General features: G+C 39.0%; 1 protein-coding gene across 2 annotated transcripts; it reads right to left on the bottom strand.

Moving 5' to 3' along the window:
- Positions 1–433: 433 nt before the first annotated feature.
- Positions 434–27251, bottom strand: LOC132677769 (UDP-glucuronosyltransferase 3A1-like). 2 transcript variants are annotated; one of them, XM_078444899.1, is made up of 8 exons: positions 26931–27143; positions 24587–24688; positions 18675–18788; positions 18012–18120; positions 15669–16200; positions 4733–4964; positions 3055–3274; positions 434–1074 (listed from the first exon to the last, which is right to left on the bottom strand). In XM_078444899.1, exons 1-8 carry the CDS (start codon positions 27022–27024, stop codon positions 798–800), a joined length of 1680 nt encoding a protein of 559 aa, XP_078301025.1. In that variant the 5' UTR covers positions 27025–27143; the 3' UTR covers positions 434–797. The 2 variants fall into 2 exon arrangements, with proteins under 2 accessions (XP_078301025.1, XP_078301024.1); XM_078444898.1 differs by lacking the exon at positions 18675–18788 and having other exon boundaries at positions 26931–27251.

Consider the following 27251-nt stretch of genomic DNA (forward strand, 5'->3'; position numbering starts at 1 on the left):
TTAAATTAAGAAAAGGTAGAGACACTGACAAGTGTCCAAAGAGCAATGATGAAGTAAACATGGCCCTGTGCTAAGGACAGGGAGTGGGGAGGAAGGTGGACTGCCTGCTAAAGCTTTGGGTCTGAGTGAGGAGTCCATTGATGAGGGGCAAGTCAAGAAGCCAAGATCAAATTCACAGGCGTAGAAAGTAGAACAGGGATTGATGGAGATTCGGGTGGAGGGGAGCATGTATATGAGGAATCACTGATCAGCGTGGAGTTAGTTTACTCTGGAATGATGAAAACTGTTCTGGAATGAGTGGTAGAGATGTTTGCAGCGTAATGACAATGGCTAAATGCCACTGACTGCATACTTAATGGTAAAAATGGCAAATTTTATATAATGTATATTTTACCACAATTTAAAGGAGAATCCCAAGAATCCTTCACAAGACTCTTTTTAAATTTTTTTTATTTACATTTATTTATTTTTGATAGAGGCAGAGCACAAGTGGGGGAGGGACAGAGATAGAAGGAGACATAGAATCCGAAGCAGTCTCCAGGCTCTAAGCTGTCAGCACAGAGCCCAAAGTGAGGCTTGAACTCACAAACTGCAAGATCATGACCTGAGCTGAAGTCAGACACTTAACCGGCTGAGCCACCCAGATGTCCCAAGAATTTTTAAACACAGACAGAAGTGAAGAGCAATTTATGTGCCACCATCAGGTGGAATACAGGGAGACACTAGGGGTTTCCTGTATGGTTGGAGACTTTGTAGAACCAGTGGCTTCTCAAATACCCATCAAGGATGCACCCCTATCAGGCCTTCTTCAGCTTCCTGGCCCCACACAACCACCTGGCCACCATGCCCAGCAGCTTCCCGCAGAGCCACAGGGTGCCCAGGGTGACCACCAGCAGGAACAAGAAGACATCCAGCAGGTACTGCTCATGCCATGGCTGCTGCAGGGCATGGGGCTTGAGGTGGGCCGCACCCCCTGTCTGGAGGATGTGGTCGGTCCAGCCCACCAGCCTCTGGGCAGGGGTCAGGGGGTGGGAGCGCCTGATGATGCTGGCGGCCACCGCTGCTGACTTGTACCTGTTGGCAGACACAGAGGCAGGGCATTACTCCTTTGGCCTCAAAAGACTTGGAGACAACGTATCACACACACATTCTTTCCTCCATGTGCACAGAAGACTCAGTTTCAAGGAAAAGTGCTGGCCTGGTCTGTAGGGGATAAGCTTAGGAATCCCCTGGGCTTACACCAATGCATTAACAAGGCATAAAGAAATACAAAGTCCTAAAATGCTCACACCCGAGTTTCAGTAAACCAGATTGGCACTCCAAAAATAGGGGGTGCAAAGACACCCCAAGAATTGGGAGGCAGAAAGGTGCCAGAAATAGGGAGGTGCAAAGGCAAAATAGAGAGGGGGTGCAGAGCCTCCAAAATAGAAAGGGAGAGGCAAAGGCCTGAAATAGAAACAGCACACAGGTGCCCAATACATAAGTATATGAAATAACCAAGATTAGATGTTCAGGGTGGAAGCACCCCCAGTTTAGTACTATAGCAGAAAAGCTGCTTTCACAGGAGAATGGGGCCAGGTTAGGTAAATTGGTGAATTGGACTATGGACCACTGTGCTGCAGGCGAAGCAGCCCAGAGTAAAGATAGTTAACAAAAGAAAAGATGCCTTATTAACCATGAGGTTATTTCCCCTATCTGTCTCATCCTCTAGGCTAGCTAAGATAAACAGGCATGGTGCCTCCTGTCTGCTGTTAACAACCATCTACCCATCTGCCCAGCACCCAGATTTTGTTTTATATTGACCCAAACCCCAAACACTGTATATCTTCAAAACTACCTTTTTCCCCTACGTCCAAAAGTTAATGTTCATAGTTTCTTTGTCTCTCTGTGTACACCCATCACATTTGCAAGCCTTCTGATCTGAATAAATATGGGGCAAGGACCCTTATCTGGGGCTCTTGTCTTTTTCCTGGACATTAGCCATCTCTCGCTTTAATCCTGCGTCTGCTCTTTTGCTGGAAAAAAAAAGAACTTTAGACTTAGAGTCTACACTACTGGTCTTGCCACAGTCTAGCTGGGTCACATTGAAAAGTTCAAACTGGTGCCTTCATGCAAAGATCCATGCCTAGGGCCAAAAAGTGCTAAACTATAAAACAGTGATTAAGCTGTAAGGAAAAGTCTCTTCCCAGGAGGCTTATGGTACACTAAAGGAAAAAGCACGTATGAATATATGTGATGTAACATACTCCTGACTCAGGGTAGATGTCCTGAAGATGCTAATAAGATATTCCACCCATCCTCATTATCAGATCATTGTGCTGGATGGGAATTTACATAAGATATCATGGGTCCTTCTACCAACTCACTTAACAGAAATTCATCTCAACCTACTTTGTGGCAGGCCCTGTGCTAGGCCCGGTGAGCTCAGGGGAAAAAACAGACACACTTGGCCATCCAAGGGGGCTTACTCTCTACTTTCTAATATGAGGGACCGACAATAAAGCAAAAACAGAAAGAAATGGGGTAGTTACCTATCCTGAGAAGTGTTAAGAAGAAAAAACAAATTACAATTGAAGGGGGTGAGAGAGGAGTGCATTTAGGACTGTCAGACAAAGACCACTTCTCTGAGGAGAGGACATTGAAGATGAGCCCAATGGTCATGAAGGAACCAGTCGTGAGAGGAGAAGGAAGGATGTTCTAGGGAGCAGCACTGACAAAGGGCCTGAGGCTGGAGAAACAGTGTGGCTTATTGGGGGACAAAAAGGAGACCTCCTGCCTCAGTGAAATTCTACTATAAGCAGCATCAAAATATAACACCTCTCTGAGACCCAGTGTAAATAGGTCAGAGTCTTTGCAATACTTATGGTAGAAAATTGTTCTCAGCATCTAACCTAAACGCCTAGTCTTACTCTCAGATGAAACAGAACAGGTATTAGTATCATATGCATATCATTGTCCCTAAAGTTTTGCCTTTTTGCAAAAGAGTGCCACACAGTACCCATCGTATTTCATATCTTCTTTTAGTCTCAACGACAAGTTCAGAGAGCTGCATACCTCTTGTCTTCTATGACTTCCTTCATCTTCAGAGCCAATGTCTCTGCCTTGATCTGCTTTAACTGGATAGAGACACCAAACTTCTTGGCTTCTACTCGGACCATGTTTTCAGGCTGGTCTCCAAGGACTGGAATCCCCACGATGGGCACACCATGTTGGATGGCCTCCATTATGCTATTCAACCCACCATGGGTGACAAAAAGACGGATGCGTGGGTGAGCTGTTGTAAATCAGGAATATTTCAGCATGAAAACTTTCAGAACACCAGGGAAAGCATCAGGGCAGAGGAAAATACCAAGGGATTTCAAGGTATGGTGGAGAAAATGGATTTACTGGTCCAGCTTTAAACACACTCAAGGGTACATATTCCAAGATAGAAGATTCTGGCCTTGTCTGTGTACAGAGATTCCTCTAAGTCAATCCATCTAAGACTCAGAGCCAAGGGAAAGCTGCAGAGAACAGTGTTAAGCAAGGCATATTCCTCCTCCCAACTATCCATCCACCTATCTGTCCATCCATTCTTCTCTCTACCCTGTTTCTCTCTTTGCTTTTCTTATGTCTGCTCTCCTTGTGTCTCCTTCTGTCTCTTTTCTGTCTCTCACTCTCCACGTCTCACCCTCTCTCCTTCACTGCCCATTATTTTCCTCTTATTGAAGTCTTAATACTTTTATTGTCATCGCATCTCACCTGGCATTCCTCAAACATACACTCTGTGTGCTTTCTCCTCAATTTAATAAGAAATCCTCTAGAGTAGGGCGTGATGGGCCACCCATCTCAGTATTTCCAGTTCCCGTGTGCTACTCTACTCTTTTTTAGAGAAAACCAAAACAAGTGTTGATAATGAAGAGTTCATCTCAAACAGTGCCTCTCAACAGGGATGTGCATCAGAATCTATTGGTGTTTCCTTGAAAATCAGAATCCTTTTTACTCCATGCCTTGTGAAAAAAAAAATATGCAAAACACTCTATCTTAAGTTCCCAATACGTTTGTGAGCCTTGGGGTGAATAATCTTGGGGTGAACCTCTGAGGTATTCAGTTGTGGTGGCAGCTAAGGTGCTCAAAAAACTGGCACAAGGACAAAGAAAACCTTGGGGTGTAAGGAACTGTTACCAGACAATTTTATGGACCAAATGACTGGCTGACAAGTTACTCGCCTTGACAGTCAGATATTTTGGCACACCCTTCAGACACCATCAACATCAATTTTTTGAAATTATGACTATACCTTTTGTAGCATAGGAGAATGTGCTAACATGTGTGTGTGTTGGGGGGGGGGGGTGTCTGTAATGGCACGTGGCCTAACAGGTTCTCAAGGACCCAGGAAAAGCAATGACAAGAAGACCCCTGATGTGTGTTCTCAAAGTCCACAAGCCATCTTTGATTAGGTTTGGATAACTTTCTTCAGTGCAAACATGTTAGGGTTAAAATAACCTGACAAAAATATCACTTCTGACTGAAAATATCAGGAATGAAATAGAAAGGAAGAAGCAAACACAGCATTTTTAAACATTTTTGACGTATAGCCTGATTTCCCAGGAACTCCAAGTGGCTGGTCCATTCCTGTCCTCTAAACATTATCTTTAGCTACCAACATCCCTTCTCATAGTGATGGAGTTGCCCCATGGAGCCCTAAAGAGACATAAGTAGAAAAAGAGAAATAGATCTGGTCAGTCCTTACCCAAGAGGTCATTCTGAGGAAGCCAGTCCACGATTTTCACATTTGCTGCCAATTTGACATCTTTGGGCCACTTAGAAGGCTTACACTTCCATATCACCCCTTGGGAGAGATGAGCAAAGGCACTGTTCATCTCCATGAGAACTTCCTGGGACTGATAGGTGCTCACCATGGAGCCCATGGCCACAAGAACAAAACCAGAGTCTCCAAACTTGCTGATAAAATTCTCAAATTCCTGGAGTGGTAAGAAAGGAAAGTATGTGAACAGAGTTGTTCATGGAAACCTAGACACCTGTGAATTGAAAGACATCTATTAACTGAATACACCCTCCTGTCAGTGCCTAGAGCTCACTGTCTTGATACTGTTCTCATAGCTCTGAGGATAGCTAGGGAGGTTTTGCACTCTGCTCATATCTGTTGTTTCTGGTGGCCTTGAAGTCATTTTTCTGAGACCTCAGGACACACCATACCATACAAATACTTTCAATGATCACAAATAAATGTCAAGAGAGCCTTAGGTGTCCAGCCACTACCACAATCGCCCACGTTGCACATGAAGCACTTAATGCATACTATAGCAGCGACATCTAGATACAGGACTTCCATGTATAACAATGTTTTAAGAAGAGGAAAGTTGAGGTGATGGGAACCTCTTTCTTCATTGTGAACATGGCCCAGTACCAGGGTCATCCTCATCCCTCATCCTTGTCTGTGGAGATATGGCCATTTAGGAGTGTTGCAATGACAGACCAGAGGTGCTAGTGTCTGGGTGAGTGCCAGTTGCTCTCCTGGCCCAGTAGGGGGCAGTAGGCACTCTGGAGGCTGAGGTAGATGCTGGAGAAATATCTGTCATTTGTCTCCTTCATATGTTTATGAGCCATCTGTCCGTCTTCCTTGATAAGAGTTCTGGTAAGGTGGTTGGCCCATTTAAAAATTTTTAATTGGGCTTTTTTTGTTATTACTGAGTTTTAAGAGTTATTTGTGTATTTTATATATATGGTTGTGTATTTGTGTGTATTACATTTTGAATAATAGTCTTTATCAGGTTTATCTATGCAAATACTTACTCTTGGTCTGTGTCTCCACCTTTTATTCCCTTGACAGGTAATTCCAAGAACAGAAATTTTTATTTTTTTAACATAATTTATTATAAAATTGGGTAACATAAAGTGTGTAAAATGTGCTCTTGGTTTTTGGGGGTAGATTCTTATGGTTCATCGCTTACATACAACACCCAGTGCTCATCCGAACAAGTGACCTCCTCAATGCCCACCACCCATTTTCCCCTCTCCTCCACCCTCCCCCATCAACCCTCAGATTGTTCTCTATATTTGAGAGTGTCTTATGGTTTGCCTCCTTCTCTCTTTCTTTGTAATTACTTTTTTACTCTTCCCTTCCCCCCTGGTCTTCTGTTAGGTTTTTCAAGATCTATATATAAGTGAAAACATATGATATATGTCTTTCTCTGATTGACTTATTTCACTTAGCATAATACCTCCCAGTTCCATCCACGTTGCTGAAAATGCAAATTGCCAAGAAGTATTACATTGTATACAGAAATCACACCTTCTTTATTTTTAAAATAAATTTACCAACTTATCAACCCTATAATAGAACATTCCTTAGATTTTATATCTAAAAAAAATCACCAAGCACTTCGCAATCTATTTTCTCCTATGTCACCTCATAGGAATTTCATACTTTTGCATTTTATGTTCAGGTCTGTGACCCACTTTGTGTTAATTTGTTTGAAGATGTAAGAACTGTGTCCATTTGTTGGAAAGACTGTCTTCTTTTCATGGTACTTCTTTTAAAGCTTTGTCAAAGATCATTTGACTAAATTTGTGTGGATCTATGTATACTCTCTATTCTTAGTACATTGATCTATTTGTCTGTTCTTTTGCTTATAGCACACTGTCTTGATTACTTTAGCCATTTCATAAGTCATGGAGTTGATTAATGTCAGTTTTCCAACTTAGCTCTTCATCTTCAATATTGAGTTGGCCCTTCAGGGTTTTTGCCTCTCCATGGAAATCTGAACATCCATTTATCAATATCCACAAATAATTTGCTATGATTTTCGGTGGGATTGCACTGAATCTATTGATCTAATTGGAGATAACTAACACCTAGCAATAGTGAGTCTTCCTACCCATAAATATGGAGTATCTCTCCATTTATTTAGCTCTTTGATTTCTTCCATCAGCATTTTGTAGTTTTCTCCATATAAATCTTATACATGTTTTGTTAGTATTTATTCCCAAGATTTCATATTTAGTTGTGAAATATAAATAGTAGAGTGGCTTTAATTTCACATCCTCCTGTTCATTGCTGATATACAAGAAAAATATGGATTTTTTTTATATTAAACTTGTATGCTTTAATGTTACTATAATTGCTTGCTAGTTCCAGAAATATTTTTCTTGACTTTTCAGATTTTTTAGATGGACCATCATGTCATCTGTGAGAAAGAACAGTTTTAACTCTTCCTGCCTAATCTACATGATTGTTATTGCTTTTTCTTTCTCCTACTACTTTCTTAGGACCTCCAAGATGAGGATGAAAAGCAGCAAGAGAGTACATACTCGCCTGGTACCTGAGAGGTTGTCCTTTCATTTTCTATAAAATGTCCCCTTTAATTAAAAGCTTCTGGAGAAGCTTCTCCGGAAGCTTTTAATTCTGATGAAGTCAACTTTATCTATTTTTTCTTTTGTTATTCATTCTTTCAATGTCACATCTACAAATTCATTGCCAAGTCCGAGTCCATGCATTTTAGCCCTATCTTTTCTTCTAAGAACTTTTTGGCTTTTAGCTCTTTATTTAGGCCATTGATCCATTTTGACTTGATTTTCGTATATGGTGTGAGGAAGGCTTGGAATATATTCTCTTTCATGGGAATGAATATCCAGTGGTTTCAGCACCATTTACTGAAGAGGCTGTTCTCTTCATTGATTGCTCTTGGCACCCTTGTCACAAATGAATTGGTCACAGATGTGTGTCATTGAACACTGTTCTTTTCATGTTGATTTGGCTACTTGCATTCCATTACATTTCAATGTAAGATGAAGACTGGCTTTTCCATTTCTGCAAAAAAGAAAAAAGAGTAATAATAAAGCCACTCAAGTGTTGATAAGGCTTAGGTAAAACTTGTAGATCACTTTGAGTAGTATTGCTCTCTTAACAACATTAAGTATCACAATTCATGGTCTTGAGATGTCTTTCCATTTATTTAGGTCTTCCTTAATTTCTTTCAGCAAATTTGTAGTGTCCAGTGTATGTGTCTCTTGCCTCCTCAGTTTAATTAGGTGTTGTTATAAATAGAATAATTTGCTTAGTTTCATTTTCAGATTGTTCATAGCCAGTGTATGAAAACACAAGTTGTATGAATTCATTGGGATTTTCTATATACAAGATTATGTCATATGAATATCAAACCATTTCTACATTGTCCATTCCAATTCAGATGCTTTTTATTTCTTTTTCTTGCCTACTTGCTTTGTGTAGGGTATATTTGAATAGCGGTGATATAAGCGGGCATCTTAGACTACCGATCTGAAGCAGCAGGATTTCAGTCTATCCCATAGAATATGATGTTAAAGCTGTCAGTGTTCCATAAATACTCTTTATCGTGTTCAAAAAATACCTGTTTACTCCTAGCTTTGTGACTGTTATCATGAAAGGACGTTAGTTTTGTCAAATATTTTTTCTGCATCTCTTGAAATGATTAGCTTTTTTTAAATTCTCTTCATTCTATAGATGTGTTGCATTATGCTGCTTGATTTTGTTACATTAGACGAGTTATAAAATACCTTTTATATCCTGTAAAAGGTTTGACATCAGTCTATTTTGTCTGATTTTAATTAGCACATAGCCACCCTAGATGATTCTTAAAGAAGTTCATGATCTAACACCCTAAAAATTAGTTTCATATCCTTTGTCAATCTTCCTGCCTCTGCATTTGTTGACTGTCTCCAGCTTACCTCGTTGTACCATTCTGGCCCTTCTTAACTCCATCCAGCACAACACTATAAAAACTATCATCCCAAAGGACCAGTAAAAACCAGCTTTGTTGTCACTTGACATTTATAAGATCAGTGTAAATCTATAATTTAAAATTGGCAAAGGCAGAGCACGACGTCATAATAAGAAGCTGAGTACTCCCAGCTCCCCACAGAAAAAACAAAAGGACAAAAAAGGCTAAAGACTCACTCAGATAATTTTATACGACTTGGGAAAATAGTCAGTGATATACAGAAACCAAACAGATGCCCATTCAGGAAGAAAAAAAAAAAAAACACACTCAGAATGGTGAGAATTTCCATGGCAATTTTACTCTTCTGGCCCCACACTCTTCCTGAAGTGGCATGCCATGGTCCAGAGGCAGCAGTGGTAGCCCTGCCTTCTGTAAGAGGAGAAGAAATGAAATAATTTGCAACATTGTAGCCACTCTCTAGGCTCCCAGGTGACAAGTTAAGATCTCACCAGGCTCAGAGCTCTGACTGGAAATGGCAATATAGCTCAGATATCAGGTTGGTGGGAGTCTTGCAAGGCAATAGAGGGCACAATGTCATGTAAAACCTGCAGGGATACTGCAGAATTTAGAATCTTGGGGCAAGACAAACAAAACATCTATGTCCCTGAACAGAATCTGGGTAAGACTCTTTGGGAACTTAAGACATTAAAATTGGCCAAGTATACAGGAAGAATCAGATGAATGAACGCATACACAAAGGTCCAGACAGGAAAAATGCTCAGAAAATACCTAAGGAGACTTTAAGTTGTCTGCCCTGGCTTATCCAAAGTATTAAAACATTCCCCACTAATTAATGAAGGTGTTCCATGGCAGCCTGCAAACACAACTAGAGGTGACTGGTTTTACAAATGCCCACAACTTTCTACAAAAGATCACAAGACATATTAAAAAAAGAGAGAGACTAAAAGCCAAAATGTGTCATTTAAAGGAATGAAATAAATCTCCAGGAACCCTCTTTGAAGAAACAGACATTGGATTTACTAAACAAAGACTTTTAAGTTGACCAAATATGCACAAAGAGCTAAAAAAAAAAAAGTGGACAAAGGTCTAAAGGAAATCGGGAAGACAATATATGAACAAATAGAGAATAATAGCAAGAAGAGACAGAAATTATTTTTCAAAAAAAGCAAAAAAAAATCAAAACAAAAAATACAATCACTGAATTGAAAAACTCACTAGGGTAGTTCAATACAGACCAAAACAGACAGAAGAAAGACTTAGTACACTTGAAGACAGGACATCTAAAATGTCAAGTCTAAAGAGAAAAAAGTAGAAAGGGCGAGTGTAAGGGACTCACGGGACCCCTTTGTGTAGATTAATATATGCATTATGGAGTTCTCAAGGGAATGAGAGAGGAAAGAATAGAAAGATTGCACCAAGAAATAATGGCACATAACAAGATATAATATGCAGACAATCCTAAGTTTCCTCTCTCACACACACAAAAAAATGTGTCATGACTAATATAGAAATTTAGGAAAGTAGCAAGAAATAAAATCAGCTCAGAATATCAATTGCATTACATTAATAATGACCATTTCAGGAAGGAGATTGGAAAAACAATTTCATTCACAATACAATCCAAAGAATAAAAAAATAGTTAGGAATAAACTTAACCAAGGAGGTAACTATATTGAACTATGTTGAAAACTGTAAGCCACTGCTGAAGGAAATTAAGAAGACACAAATAAGTGGAAACAAAATTCAGGTTTCATGGATTAGAAGACTTAATACTTTAAAGATGTCAGTACTTTCCAAGGTGATCCACAGGTACCATGCATCTCTATCAATAGTGAACAACATTTGCTTCTGGCAGAAATAGTAACCTATCATAAGCTGATGTGGAATTTCAAAAACAATGAGTACCCAAAACAATGTGGAAAAAAGAACAGGGTTGGAGGTCCCACATTCCCTGATACCAGAGTTACTACAAAGCTACAGTAATCAAAATAGTGTAGTATGACAAAAAAGATATGTAGATCAATAAGATAAAATAGAAAGTCCAGAAATACCCCAGGTATATTTGGTCAAATAACTTTTGACAAAGGTTCTAGACCATTCATTAGGTAAAAGACAGTCTTTTCAGCAAGTGATATTGGAAAACTGGATATCCACATGCAAAAAAACTGAAAGTCAACCATTACATTATACCATATGGTAAATCAACTTAAAGTGGATGACAGACCTAAAAATCTGATCTATACACATACGACTCTTAAAAGAAAATAGAGAAATCTTCATGTAAGTGTATTGGGTAGTGATTTCTCATATAAGACACCAACAGCACAGGCAACAAAATAAAAAATTACATCAAAAAGAAAAATTTTGTGTATCAAAGGTCACTATCAACACAGTGAAAGGGCAACCCAGGGAATGGGTGAAATATTTGCAAGTCATATCTGATAAGAGATTATAGAAAGAACTACTCTATACAAAAAACAAACATGATTCATAAATGGGCAAAGACTTGAACAGATATTGAACAGATATTGAACAAAGAAGAGATACAAACTGCCAATAAGGTTAGGAAATGGTAAACCTCACTAATCAGGAAAATTCTTATCTAACCACAGTGAGACACCATTTCCCATCCATTAGGATGGTAAGTAATAAAATTTTTAAAAACAAAACAAAAAAAGAACAAAAAAAAAACAAAAAAAAATAAAATTACAAGTGTTTGTGAAGATGTGGAGAAATTAGAGTCCTAATGCATTGTTGGTGGAAAGGTAATCTGGTGCAGCCACTGTGAATGACTGCATGGCAGTTTCTCAAAAACATAAATATACAATTATCATATGCCCCAGAAACTCCATTTCTTGGCATATTCCCAAAAGAATCAAAAGCAAGGACTCAAACAAATATTTGTGAACACTACTGTTCATAGCATTATTCACAATAGCCAAAATTGGGAGTAACCAGGGTGTCTATGGACAGAAGAATACATTAAAAATATGGTATATACATACAGTGAAATACTACTCAGCCTTAAAATTCAGGGGCACCTGGGTGGCTCAGTCAGTTAAGCGTTGGACTTTTGATTTCGGCTCAGGTAATGATCTCACAGTTCATGAGATTGGGCCCCACGTGGGCCTTACACTGACAGTGAAGAGACAGCTTGGGATTCTCTCTCTCTGCCCTCCATCTCTACCCTCCCCCCAAATAAATAAACATTTTAAAAAGAAAAGAAATTTGGTCACATGCTACAACATGCATGAATCTTGAAAACATTATGCAAAGTGAAACAAGCCATCACAGAAGAACAAATATTGTATGATTCTACCCGTATAATGCACCTAGAGTAGTGAAATTCATAAAGACAACATGAGAATAGTGGTTGCCAAGGTCTGGATGCAGAGAGGAAATAATGAGTCACTATCAAGTGGGTATGAAGTTTCCATTTGGGAAGAGGAAGATGTTCTAAAGATGGATGCAGGTGATGGTTGCACAACAATGTGAATGTTCTTAATGCCCCTGACTATACCCTTCAAGATGGCTAAAGTGGTAAAATTTATTATATGTTTATTTGATCTCAATAGAAAAAAGTAGGAAAGGAGAGAAGAAAAATCGTTCAAAGCAAGCATTTGTTATCTCAGGGATTACACACTTTAACTTCCATTATTCTCTTCCTTAATAACTCCTGTCTCACTTCCAAGACCTGACCCACCATCATGTCAGGTAAGGCCTGTGTTTTGGCCTAGTTTTATTTGTATAATTGAATCTTCAGCTACACTGGTCTGGCCAGGGTCACCAAGAGAACCCAGCCTCATGTCCATCTTACTTATACCTCCACACATGGGGCCACCTGTTCTTTCAACCTGGTGTATCTTCCTTCCCAGTTCGGTTTCTTAAGAAATGCCACCATGAACCAAAGTCCATTTTGCCCATGAATCATTCCCCAACTTTTTCTGTTCACTCAATGCAAGATCAGTAGGGGAAGGTTAGAGATTTTGGTGCCTAGGTCAGATCTGGGCTTTTACTGCTCTGAGCTAAATGGTACTGGGAATAATATGCACATCACATGAATGTCTGTCCTCTCATTTATAAAATTGGAGATCATCACAGTTCTCTCAAGGTGGCATGACATACAATATATGAGATAATGTCCATACAATAGCACCCAAGTACCTACCTACAGGCAACAGGCAGCCACTAATCTTAGCTCTCCACCTTTTTCAAAACTTCTAGAGCAGTAGTTCTGAGTTCAGGCTCTCCCTTCAGACCACCTGGGTACCATGTAAATATTACATTACCTAGACCCAATCCAAGATCAATCAAATCAGAAAATCTAGGCTAAGTCAGCAACCAGGCCTTTATAGGAAGGAGACATTAGAGATTATGCCCGCAGGTCTTGTCAGTCACACCCAATCCTGCCTCATTACATTATGTCTCAGTTTTTTTACATTTCATCATGGATAACTAATCTCCTTTAAAATCCTTAATTGCGGTGTCCTCTCACTACATAATTATTCTATATATGATCATAAAAAGTAGAAATTAAAATATCAACTTATTGAAGCATTTTTACCAGCAAGGCTAGGACGAGGGTAAGACATAGGAAGAGCTTAGGGCCATTATTTAAGGAGGTTCGCAATATCAAAGCCATGTACCTAACAGTACTTCCGTGACCTTTATAGCAAGGGCTTCCTTGAAAGTGGACCCTGGGATCAACAAGATGACAGAGTAAGAAGCTCTGGATGCTCCTTCCCCTGAAAAACATGCTAATTCAGCAATATTTCATGGTCAAATTCCCTTGTAAGGAATCCAGAAACTAAATGAAAGAGTAGTACACCCAAGGCAAATGTGTAACCAGTCTCATCAAAACCGGTGAATCGTTATGAAAACACCCTCTCACCAGAATCCCTAACCAGGTCATGTGGATAGCTACATGAACAAGAATAAAATTGGACCCCTATCTTACACCACACAAAAACTCAAATGGATTAAAAATTTAAACATTAGACCGGGGGGCATGGCTCAGTTGGTCGAGCATCTGACTTCTGCTCAGGTCATGATTTCACAGTTAGTGTGTTTGAACCCCATATCAGGCTCACTGCTGTCAGCTGAGAGCCCACTTGAGATACTTCGTCCCCCTGTCTCTGCCCCTTCCCCACCAGACCTGAAACTGTGAAGCTCATAGAAGAAAACAGGGCAAAAACTTCATGGTATTGGTCTTGGCAATGAGTTCAATGATAAAGCACAAGCAACAGAAACAAAATTAACTCAATAAACAAAAATAAGTGAGACTATATTAAACTAAAAAGTTTCTGCACAGCAGAAGAAACAATCAACAGAGTAAAGAGACATTTACAAATGGAAGATATTTGCAAACCATATTCCTAATAAGAGATTAATCTCTGGGGGCGCCTGGGTCACTCAGTTGTTAAACGTCTGACTCTTGATCTTGGCTCAGGTCATGATCTCACAGTTCATGAGTTAAGCCCCACATCAGGCCCTGTATCTATCAGCATGAAGCCTGCCTGGGATTCTCTCCCTCTCTCTCTTTAGCCCCTCCCCAGCTTGGCTGTCTCTGTCTCTTTAAAATAAATAAATAAACTTTAAAAAAAGAGAGAGAAAGAGAGAGATTAATCTCTAAAATGTATAGGAAAGGACTAAAACTCAATAGCAAAAAAAAAAAACAAAAAACAAAAAACAAAAAAAAAACTTATAACCTCAGTAAAAAATAGGCTAAGGACTTGAATAAACATTTATCCAAACACAACATACAAATCGCCAGCAGATATATGAAAAAATTCTCAACAACACTAGTAATCAGGGACGTGCAAATCAAAGCCACAGTAACGTATCACTTTATACCTGTCAGTATGGTTATTATAAAAGAAATAAAAGACAACAAATGTTGAGCATATAGAGACATTGCAACCCTTGCATACTGCTTTTGGGAATGCAAAATGGTGCAGACACTATAGAAAACAGTATGCGCATTCTTCAAAAAAAAAAAAAATAGAACCAGCTCATGAACCAACAATTCCATTTCTGTGTATATACACATGAGAATGCAAATCAGAATCTCAGAGAGATAGCTGTATTCCCATAATCACTGAAGCGCTATTCACAATAGCCACAATGTTGAAACAATCTAAATGTCCATCAAAAGATGAATGGTTAGAGAAATTATACATACACACACACACACACACACACACACACATATACATGTGGAATTCTATTTAGTCTTTAAAGAAGGAAATTTGGGAGCACCTGGGTGGCTCAGTCAGTTAAGCATCAGACTTTTGATACTGGCTCAGATCATGATCTCATGGTTGGTGAGATGGAGCCCTGCATCAGACTCTGCACTGACAGCGGGGAACATCCTTGGATCCTCTCTCTTGCTCTCTCTGCCCCTCTCCACCTCCCACTCTCTGTCTCTCAAAATAAATAAACTTTAAAAAAAAAATAGAGAAGGAAATTTTGCAATATATAAAAACATGAATGCATTTTGAGGTCATTATGCTAAGTGACATAAGCCAGTCACAGAAAAGCAAACATTGCAGGATTTCACTTATATGAAGCATCTACAATAGTCAAGTTCATAGAATAAAAAGTGGAAATTGGATTTGCATTCTCATGTGTATATCAGGGGTTGGGATAAAGAGAAAAAAGGTAGTTCATATTTAATGGAGGAAGAGTTATAAAGTTAAATGAGATTAATAAGATCTACAGATCTGAGGCACAATATGGTATCTACTGTCAATAATTCATATTATACTTTCAAAAATTTCTTAAATTTAAAATACAATACAATACAGTACAATACAATACAATAAACTAGAAAAATTTGTTTGTCTCATCCTACTTCACTCCCAATTTCCACTGGCAAGGGAGCCACCAACTCTACACTGAAGAGCTCTACATGAAGTCCCTATTGAGTGCTGAGGTTTCACTTACTTGTGGTACTGGTTTAACAGGTCTGGCCATTAAGCCTCCAACATACACAGTGTTGGGAAGCAGGGGCCTAGCAAATTCAAGGGCAAAGTCAGAGTTAACAAACCATAGCTCTGCTTTCTTTAGAAGATGAGACAAAACCGGCCTAGAGCCTTCCGGGAAATGTTCCTTGATGGTGTTGTCAAATGTAGACTGGATTCGCCATTGCCTTAAGAAGAAATCCAAGAACATCAGAAAATTCCTCACTCTGCCCCAGAAGTCCATGTGGTCGGTTAGCAAGGAATGGAATACCGGAACATAAGACACCGGGTTTGGTAGCCCAAGGTCCACACTGCCAAATGGGGTGGGAAGAATTGACACAAATGGCTTCCCAAGCTTCTCAGCAACCAGGAAAGAACAGAAGTCAAATGCTTCAACAAATACCAGGTCAAAGTTCTCATTTTTTAAAGAATCCATGATATCACTTCTCCTTAGCAAATCACTGCATTGAATCCCCAATTGTTCCATTAACTTTATAAAGGTGTCAAGTGCTTCTCTGTTAAAAACAAAACAAAAAACAACAACAAAACAGTAATGACAAATATTCATTGAAGGTGGCAATTTCACAATATATAGGAGAATCTTTGGTTCAAAGAAAATATCCCAAGTAAGTAAGACCATATTGGCAGCTGCCCACCTATTTTACCAGTCTCCAATGAACACTCTGCTCTAGGCACTTGGTTCTGGGGTTTCTGCTTCCTGAAATGGTCTCACTTCATTCCCTCCCTTTTCTCCAGTGATCACATCCACCCCATCCAGGCCAATTCAAGAGCCATCGAGTTTGGGAGCCATCTCTGACTGTAGCAGATGTCACAGTTCCATGTCTGCTTGACACATTCTGTGATGCTCTCTTTAACTTTCACCTGTACACTCCAGTTCGTTAGTGACTGTCTTGTTTCTCAGCCTACCTGTGGAAGTAACTTGGTAGCAGAGTCCATCAGTATTGATAATATAGCCCATTTTTTTCTTTAAATTTTATATAGTCGGCATTTGAGAAATTGCCTGACACAAGGAACTTTGTGATGGTAATATTAGAATCCCGAGATTGATATTTTTCTAACCTATGAGATAAACAAGTTAAAACAAACAAGCTTATTATTACCCTTTCCATTTCATCTTTCCTGGAGTAGTGAAAGAACTTAATACTACACCATGTCAGCCCACTGAAAGCCCACAAGTGAGAGCTCATTAGTAATATGCAGTTGTCCACGTGCACTGTAGAGTAAACTTCAAGTGACAATAGATGATTAACTGAAATTATTCTCTATTATTTTTTTAAATGATTTTACATAATGAATGACTGCTGCTTGTGTGGATAAATTCAAGAAATGAACTACAAATTCCTCAAAAGAACAGCATTCATCTATTTGAAATTAAGTTAATCTATTAAAATACAGGAAGGTACTGTGCTCAGCATGCTGCACCATATTTAATAAGTGGGTGCAACATGTCTTCAAAGAAATGAAGTGGGGAAGAAGAGACAAGACATAATAAAAAAATCATGAATAACAACACAAGATGATATATACAATGCTTCAAGAGAGTATTTTAGAACACATCTCTTCTGGATGAAGAATTTGGTCTTCTAGTTTAGGTAAGCAGAAAGGCTTTATGGCAAAAGCCAGATTTTAGGACCACCTTGATGACTGAATAAAATTTTTAAGGAAAAAGGGAAAGGTGGAGTTAGGCCACTATAATTCACCAAGGAAGGCATGAATATGTGTCTTTTCCCTCTTCTGTCAAAGGTAAAGAACTTTCTATACATCCCAGATAATGATGAAAACTTTCAAGCTAATATCACAATGTGTGTCATCAAGGCATTTGGGTTTTTAAATGAGTTAAAAGACAATGGCTCAGGGTATGAAAAATCAATGCTCATCAGCATGTTTCCATTCTTGAGTTTATATGATGAGAGGAAAAGTAAGTATAAAATGGTGGCTCTGATATGCCTACCAACAATCAGAAATTATGTTGTTTATCCTGCCTTCTGTGTTGTGGAGAGTATATATACAAACATTGTAGGTGAAGGGCTGCCAGGAAGGTCCAGAAGGAACAATCCCCTGACTATATAGAAATACATTCATGATTTCAGTGGAAAAGGCACACTACACAGACCGAATAATTGGAAGTGAAAAACTCATCTATTCCATCGATCCCTACCCCCTATCATTGATCTCCCCATCCATCCACTCATCCATCCACCCATCCTTTTCTCTTAAACTTACTCTAAGTAGCTATGCATCCAGCCATTTATTTACATCACTTTATAAATGGTAAGTCTTTCAATCAGAGAATAAAAGAAATTACCTGCCATGCAAAGCTTCTTCAATATAGAAATCAAACTGTTTCTTTAATTCTTTTTCATGATTCTCAGGTAGAAGCCAACTGATAACTTGGTATGCATTTTCCTTCTTTTCTAAATAAAAAATTTTTAAAAACACCAATAAAATATATCATTAAGCCCAACAATGCAGATAATTTTGGCATGATACCATAGTTGTTTTTTTTATCCTAATAATTTTATATATACCTGCATGTTTGCTTTTAGAGGGTTTTTCGGTTTTCTGCCTGCTTTTTCATTTCTTCAGTCATAGGATCTGATACTATTTATTGAGAACATTATAATAATTCAATTACTTCTATTCAATTGAATGAATGATATAGAACTTAAATAAAAGTAAAGTTCTATTTGAAGCTTTCATGTAAAGGTATAGATATTCTTCATTTTACAGATGAGAAGACAAACATAAATGGAGCGTCAGATAATTCATCACGGTTGCACATATAGTAAGTGCTACACTTTGTATTTAAATACAGATTTAATTTTATCCCAGCTCCCCAGTCCTTTGTTTTTTAGAAAAAAGAGATTTTTTTTATTGCTTACAGGTGACACATGCAAAGGTTTTTCATTCAGCCAAAAATATGGCAAAGGCTAAGTTAACAAGAGTAGTCCTCTGCAGTCCTACTTACCATTCCGACATTTCCCCCATAACTCATGTGTACTAGAGAGTCTGGCACCATTTTTGAAGTTGGATTGTTGAAAGCTTTCAAACTCCATTTCCTCCTTAACTTTCTGGGACATATCTTGGAAAAATAAGGAGAAAGCCTCAACATGACCTCCCTCGTGTGACCAAGATTTTCAGCCAAGCAAGCCAGACCCCATGAAGGGAACCTGCACCTCCATCCCACTCAGAGGCTTCCATAATTGGCATTTAGAAACAAAAGGATGGGTTTAGGCTTTGAGTGGCCCTGGTCATGTGTCTCACACAAACCTATCTTCTGTGTCAGAGTCCACTTTGTTTCTGGATTCCAGCATGAACCATGTGATTGACACTAGACTAGGTAGAACCGCATGATCAATGGTTGTACATCTCAAGGATTGCCCCCATTATAAACAGTGCTCTGAGTTAAGACTGATTCCAGTTTACAAGCCCACTGAATGGTGTGAGGAGGATAGCACCATGCCATCTGATGAACTCCACACCTGTAAAAGGAGAAGGTGCACTAGAACCCGAGAAAATGCCTTTGCTACTGTTGCTCATGATATCTCTGTAGCTCAAAGAAAACCTTGATTAACACAGTAATAGGGAAACACTGATGACACCCTCATGGGGTTAATTCAAGGGTTAATTCAAACTCAGCTTAATCTCAGTTCTCTAAAATCACCAGCAGGAAGGCCCTTAGCTTTGGTGATGCTAATTAGGACATTTGGAGGAAGAACTTATAAATATGAGCAGGTTAAAAGGGATACCCTCCCCCGAAGTATAAATAATGACAATGAAAGGAATGGCAAAAAATGGGAAATGTCAGCGTGGGAGAGTCAGGAAAGAAATTAAAACAGAGGTCTCAGTTTTGACATATGTGGCAACTGACATTACTTTTAAAAAAAATTATAACAGAGCAAGGACACAGATTGGCTTTTGTGACTTACATCAGAGGTTCTACATTACTTTTAACATTGGATGAGATCCCCCCAATGACCAACTTTAATCGTCTTAGTCAATACTGGGGAAAATAACAGATATATCATGAGAGCTCACCAAAATTTATCAAAGTACCTCTATACTGCTAGGAGGTAGAAAATATTAGATAGAGCACAGTGGTGCATGCCCTGTCTTAACTACTGGGATTAGATATCCCATAGCCACAACAGCCATTGGTTGTTATCTCACAGTAGCTATGGTTGCTCCTATACAAGAAGTCATAAAATTAATGTTTTACTACTAACACCATGACGAAAGGGAACTCATTGGATCTGCCCAACATATTAAAAGTTTTAATACAACAAAATAGAGTTTTAATAGAGTGCCTTCAAGGATTAAATCCCTTTTTGTAAAGGATCCATTAACGAAGAAGTGATTATCCCCACTAGTTCTCCATTTAATAGCCTAACTTGACTATTCTTAACCCTGAATGAATGGAGCCTCTCAGTGGATTACTGTCATCATATTATGGCCTCCATTTCCAATCTTACTGAAATTACTGACTATATCTAAAACTAATAAATTCTTTACAGTCATAGCTTTGGTGATATATTCTGTTTAATTCCTATTTCAACAAGCTCTCAGCTCTAGTGTCTCTTCACCTTCACCTTTGAAGGGTACAAGTAACTTGTAACTTGGCTTCTCATGGACTACCTCAACAGCCCTACTTACTAGTTTTGCTGGCAAGATCTTTAACCACATTTAACTTTCTCCAGAAGCACGTGTATGACAGTACTTTGAGGACAACCTCCTTTTGCAGAGATTTCTGGAGCCCATTCATTCAAGACACAAACGCGCACACAGCAACTCACATAGAGGGAGGTGCTGCTGCCCTACACAAAGCACAAGCCGTGGCACCTCAGTTAAATTCCTGGGACAAATTGCTTGTTGAGTGGAAGGTCTTTCCATCCCTGACACTGTCAAGACACACCTATTATGGCTCCATTTCCAGCATGAGAGTATAAGGAGCTTTCCTGGACATACTTTGAAAACAGCAAATGGTGAAAAATTCATACACATACACACACACACACACACACACACACACACACACCTCCTGATGTAGACAACAATTCCACTGACAGAATTTGTCTGAAATAACTATTTGGGAAATCTGCAGCCAATTGATGGTTTCCACCAACCAGAGGAAGTCTTTAACTGTAAATTGCAGATAATTTTAGTCAATTTCAGCTTTTTCCACAGTAGCAGCTACCCATCCCCCATCCCTCAGTCTCCAGCAGGAAGCTGTATGCATTGTTTATAGAGCAGCTTGTACACAGGTTTCAAGAGCCTGAGTGGGCAAAAAAAATCACCTTGTCCAAATATCAAGTATCTGTGCTCTGATTGCTGATTGCTGCTCTGGTCGCAGAGATGCAGACAAAGAAGTAGGCAACAAGGTTTCTGCATCATGCTCTATTATTGCAGCCACTTCCCTCTCTGGCTCAATTGACTTCCAGGGGTCTTAAAAGATTGATGCCCTCCTTTCCCCCTCATTTTCTCAATTTACCCATTTGAAAGGGAACCATTAAAAGCTGGGACATTGTAAAACAGCTACACATATCAGGAAAACTTGAAAGTGTCCATTCATGCCCAGGAAAAGGCTCAGAAAAGACCGTGAACAGTGAAATTTACACCTCGGTTTGATCCTCAACACAAAAGCAGCATAAAACAATTTTTAAAAATAAATAAATAAACAAAATTAATAACAAAAGTCTGCAAACCCTGGAGAATGGAGGAGAGGTTCATCTCCAGATTTAACACTTTGTTACATTCAAATGTTCAGTTTTCAACAAAAATCACAAGACACACCAAGAAACAGGAAATTAAGGCCTATTCTGAAGAAAATAAGAAATCAACAGAAACTGTCCCTAAGAATGACCTGATGGCAGATATACTAGATAATAACTTTAAAATAACTGCCTTACATTAGGAAAGAATGAAATCCTGCCATTTGTAACAACGTGGATGTAACTGGAGGGTATTATGTTAAGTTGAAATAAGTCAGTCAGAGAAAGACAGATTTCATATGTTTTCACTCATATGTGAAACTTGAGAAACTTAACAGAAGACCATGGGGGTAGGGAAAGGGAAAAAATAGTTTCAAACAGAGAGGGAGGGAAACCCATAAGAGACTCTTAAATACAGAGAACAAACTGAGGGTTGATGGGAGGTGTGGTGGAGGGGGGAAATGGGTGATGGGCATTGAGGAGGGCACTTGTTGGGATGAGCACTGGGTGTTATATGTAACTGATGAATCACAGGACTCTACTCCCAAAGCCAGGACTACACTGTATACACTGTGTGTTAACTAACTTGACATTAAATTATATTAAAAAAATAAAAAATAAATAAAATAGAATAACTACATTAAAAATTCTCAGAGAACTAAAGGGATATGTGGAGAAAGTCAAGGAAAAAGTGTATGCAAAATAGAAATAAAGGGATAAATGAGGCAAGTCCAGCTCTTGATTTCAGTTCAGGTCATGATCTCATGGTTTGTGAGATTGAGTCCTGCATCAGGCTCTGAGCAGACAGCATGGAACCTGTTTGGGATTCTCTCTTTCCCTCTCTCTGCCCCTCCCTGGCTTGTTCTCTCTCTCTTGCTTTCTCAAAATAAATGAATAAACATTTTAAAAAATTTTTTAAATAAAGGGGTAGGAAATCTAAAAAGAAACAAAACTGAGCATGAAGAAGAAATTATCAGTGAACCTGAAGACAACAGAAATGATTGAGTCTGAGGAACAGAAAATTAAAGAATTGAAGAAAAGGGAACACAGCCTAAGGGTCCATCATATGCTTTGTGGATCCTCAGAGGGAGGAGAGAGAAAGAAAGGGATAGAGAGAATATTTGAAGTAATAATGGCTGAAAACCTCCCCAATTAAATGAAAGACATGAATATAAACATCCACAAAGCTCAACAGACTCCAAGTAAAATGAACCCAGACATCCACATTAGGATATAATCAAAATATAGAAAGATAAAGAGAGAATATTAAAAGCAGCAAGAAAGAAGTGACTCATCACATACAAGTGGCTGTCAATGAGATTACCAATACATATCTAATCAAAAATTTTGAAGGAAAAAAACAAGATTGGAGGCCAGAAGTCAATGTCCCAATATATTCAAAATTCTAGAAAAAAGGAAAGAAAGAAAGAAAGAAAAGACAAGAAAAGAAAAAAAGAATTGTCAACAAAAATTCTATATCCAGCAAAACTGTGCATCAAATGTCAAGGAAAATTAAGACAATCCCAAATAAACAAAACTAAGGGTGTTTGTTACCTACCACTAGACCTCCCCTGGGAGAAATGTGCAAGGCAGTTCTCCAGGGAATAATGAAAGGACACCAGAGAGTAACTTAAAGGTGTATGAAAAAATAAAGACCTTAAAAAAGTAAATGGATGGGCAATTATAAAAGCTACTGTTATTGTAACGATGGCTTCTAACTACATTGTTGTTTTCTACATGATTTAAGAGACTAGTACATTAAAAAGTATTCATTTAAAAACTATCATTATGTGAAATTGTGTGTAACTCCATTCAAATGTTCTACATAATTTAAGATACTAATGCATTTAAGTTAATGATAATTTATGTTTGGGGCACATAATGTATAAACATGTAATTTTGTGACATTGACTAACTGAACAGGTTGAGGATGAAGCCAGCTAGGAACAGAATATTTGAGTGTTAATATAGGCTGGCATAAATTAAAAATCTGAGTGTCATAGAGTTAGCAGGTTAAATAAAATCCCCAAAGTAACCATACACACAAAAAAGTGGTAGAATACATACAAAAGAAAATGAGAAAAGAATTTAACGTTTTACAAAGAATCAACTAACCACAGAAGAAACAGTAATACAGAAAGTGGGGTACAAAAAAGTTATAAGGCATATAGAAAACAAATAGCAAAATGACAGAAGTAAATTTCTCCTTATCAGTAATTACTTTAAATATACATGGATTAAATTCTCCAATCAAAGGACAGAAATTGGCAGAAGGGACAAAATCACATGATCCAGTTGTAATAGCTTCGTATGGTGATAGATGGTAGCTACACTTGTGGTGAGCACAGCACAATATACATAGTTGTCAAGTTGCTTGCACACCTGAAACTAACGTAACATTGTGTGTCAATAATACTTCAATAAAACATATTAATAAAAGAAATAAAAATAAAAATACATTAACAATGGGGGGAAAGGGTGAGGGATGTGTGGGAACTTCTATACTATCTTTGCAACTTTTCCATAAATCTGAATTTTTCCAAAATAACGATATGTATTAAAAAGTAAAAAAAATTAAAAAGCCATAAACACACACACAAAACATAATCCAACTATATTCTGCCTATAAAAGACTCACTTTAAATCAAAGATAGACTGAAAGGGAAATGATGGAACAAATATTCCATGCAAGTACCAAATATCAAACACAATGAATTTTAAATTAAAAAAATTACAAGAGATGAATAAAAACATTACATATTAATAAAAGGTTTAATACAGCAAGAAGATATGACAATTATAAACATATATGCAGCTAATTAGAGACCATCAAATATCTAAAGCAAAAACTGAAAGATTGAAGGTGCGATACACAGTGTTATAATAATCACTGAAGATTTCATATTCCATGCTAAATAATGGATAAAATAACCAGAGTGGAAGGTAAAATATGCAGATATGGCATTGTGGGGGCCAGGTCTACACAGTCTAGTAAGATATGCTTAGCATGAAATGCACACACACACACACACACACATTTTTCCATATTAAAATACAACTAGATTAAAAAAGACTTTGTGCTAAGCAGTGCTATACAAAAGACGTTGTATATCCTTTCCTGGGGTAGATAAATTTAATAATTACCAAAAGAAAAAAAAAAAAAAGAACATACTTGGGATTAAATAATCTCCTCCATAAAGAAGCATGGTGACATTATGACCATGATCTTGAAGAATCTGTGATACCCGGTCCAGCAGTAGATAATGGCTTCCACCTAGGAACAATACAAAATTTTTATTTTTGTAAAGGTGAGAACAAAGGGTCTGAAATTGATGTGGGGGATCTGGAAATCCAGGGTAAGGTAGCAGAGAGTTGGTGGTCAGTAGAAGATGAGTTATTTTAGTCCTTTGGTTTCATTTTGGGTAAACCCCAGGCCAGATACCCACATTCTTTCTGACCAAATTGTAATATGTAGCAATCTTACATGAAAAATTCCCTTTTGCAATTCAAGGTCTCCATGCCAGTGAGATGACCTTCTCTAATGCTTAGGCCTGAGGGAGTTCCTGATCCTAGTTACATGCTGAAGTTTAGGCTGCCTTTATGGAGATACTGTGTCTAAAGAAGTAACTGTTTTGCTGGAAATTTTGACACACAAGGCTATGTATGTGAGAATAATGGGTTTCTAAAGGACAATCACTCAAAGCTATTTCTGGGATCCCTCTCCCAGGAAATTTATGTCAACGTGGAAGCCAGAAACATGGGAACGTGAATATCAAGCCAAGCCACAGAAGCAAAAGAGGGTAGAGTCACTACTCACAGCAAAATTCTTCAGATTCAAATTTATATGACAATGTTCCTCACTTGGAGTCTGCATTTTGCTAAAAATCAATTAAAGCATTTAGGATAACTGTGGTCCCTTTGGGTGGAACTGTAGGATCCTGTATGCATGCAAAACTGGGACATCACCCAACATAGGAAAATTCTGGAATCCTAAGGAAACAGAAGCTTGATTCTCTGGGATGGTACAGGTTCTATTACATCAATGTCTAAAACCATGTGATATCATGGAGCATTTTTCTTGAATCTATGGGTAAAGGAATAGAATTTGCCTATGTTGGGAAGTGGAGGTTGCTTGGAAGATACAGATCTCATGATGACTGGGTCAGTAGAGAAAGATATAGGACTAAAGTAATAATGTGTATCTGTGGAAATTACTCTAGTTTTTTACATCTGTACTTGTGTTGTCTGATGTAACACAGACCCAAGTGCCTGCTCTGGATCACTTTTAACCACTGCAAGAAATGGATGCAGGGGAGAAGGCTTCCTGCAGAGGCATTTATTCCTGAGGGTCTTGGTGAGCCCAGTGCATTCTGGGGCAGAAGCAAGGGGAGAAAGCACCTCCAAACCACACCTGCCCCCTCTCAGAGTCCAGGGGACATGCAATTTCAAAAGGTGAGGCAGCTCTTTTTTTCTGTTGCCTCTATCATTAAAAAATAAATTTAAAATGGAAAATAGGGTTTGTTTGTTTTTTTCAATACTGATTTTTAGGATTCCCCACCATAAAGAGTAGAGTCTAGGGAAGAAAACAGGTTTGAGGTAAGAAACAGTGGGTTAAGTCCGGGTGTGTGACATCAGGGAGGTCTGGTGTGCTCTTGCAAAAGGCCCCTCATTTCCCTGGCCCTTAGGATCCCTGTCAGGAAATAAAAAGGGAGATGCCCAATTAGATGAACTCTGTGGTTTCTTCTAGCCCACGATCCCCAGATTCTAGGGGATCTAAAAGTGATTCTGGGAGCCCCCTATCCTGTCAGGATGGATCCAAAAATATATATATATATCTTAGGGAAACTCCATGTTATGATGCCTCCTCAACCTGATAAATGTTCCTGTTCCCCTTCTGTTCCCTTTGGTGCAAAAGTAAAGGAAACAAAACTGGGTTTATGCAGAATTAACTGCTTCACTGTCCTTCAAAACCTTCTAGCAGCAAGGGCAAAAACAGAGCTGTTCCCAACTGATTGTCTGGGGTTCCCTCCTCTGCCCAGTCAGTTTTCAGGTTTCCTATTAATGAAACATGCCCCATTTGTGCTGCCCCCAGGAGCCCCTGTCCTTGGCTTCCAAGAGCCTGAAACTGACCTGTCTTCCACTTTCTATTGGCAACTACTGCACACTCCCAGACTTTTAGGGTGTGCCTCTGAAAGTTCCTGCCCCACCCTGGAGTAGGGGGTTCAGGATCTCCAGCTCAGCACTGGATCTAAATTCTGGCCTCAGCAATGCACAGTGGGAAGCACTTACAGAGCAGATTAAAAGAGAAGAAAGGAAACTGCTGTTTTCCCCAAAACTAACTTCCCCAACCCAGCAGTGGGGACCCCTCTGTGACCCCCATCTCCCTCTCTCCCCTCCCTCCTCTATCCTGGGACCCAAACAAGCTCTGGAAAACTACAAAGAATGACCTATGAAGCAGGGTTGCTTGCCTGAGCATCTGGGATGCGTCTATGTCTGATTCTCCTGCCAGCACTCACCCAGTGAGGATACAGTCAGAATTTCGGCGGCCTCTGGGAGCAGGAACCCAGGCAGAAGAAAGCCAGCTAGCAGCAGTGCCCGCTGGCCCGCCATGTTCCCTCCTGTACCAGCTGCGGAGCCGGGTCCAGTGCCCAGAGCCCTGTGCTCTTCTCTGAGTCGTGCACAGCGACCTGTGAGCCCTGAAGACGCGCTGCCCTGGCTGCCAAGGAAATGCGCTGGCAGGCAGCTTGGGAAGAGGTGAGAAGTGGATCCTGTCTTCTCTTCTGTTTGTAGCTTCTGGCCCTTCTGCTCCTCCTTCTGGGTGCTTGCTCCACTGGCTA

The sequence above is a fragment of the Panthera onca genome, chromosome A1 (genome assembly GCF_046562875.1).
Source record: "Panthera onca isolate mPanOnc1 chromosome A1, mPanOnc1 haplotype 2, whole genome shotgun sequence".
Taxonomy (NCBI): Eukaryota; Metazoa; Chordata; class Mammalia; order Carnivora; family Felidae; genus Panthera; species Panthera onca.

Excerpts from the sequence above, each read along its gene's own strand:
- LOC132677769 (XM_078444899.1), bottom strand. The coding sequence starts at position 27,024 with ATGGCGGGCCAGCGGGCACTGCTGCTAGCTGGCTTTCTTCTGCCTGGG. Across the intron at positions 24,689-26,930 it reads TCTGACTGTATCCTCACTGG|GTGGAAGCCATTATCTACTG; the intron begins GTGAGTGCTGGC and ends TATTGTTCCTAG. Across the intron at positions 18,121-18,674 it reads ATGGGGGAAATGTCGGAATG|AAAAGAAGGAAAATGCATAC; the intron begins GTAAGTAGGACT and ends TTTTTTATTTAG.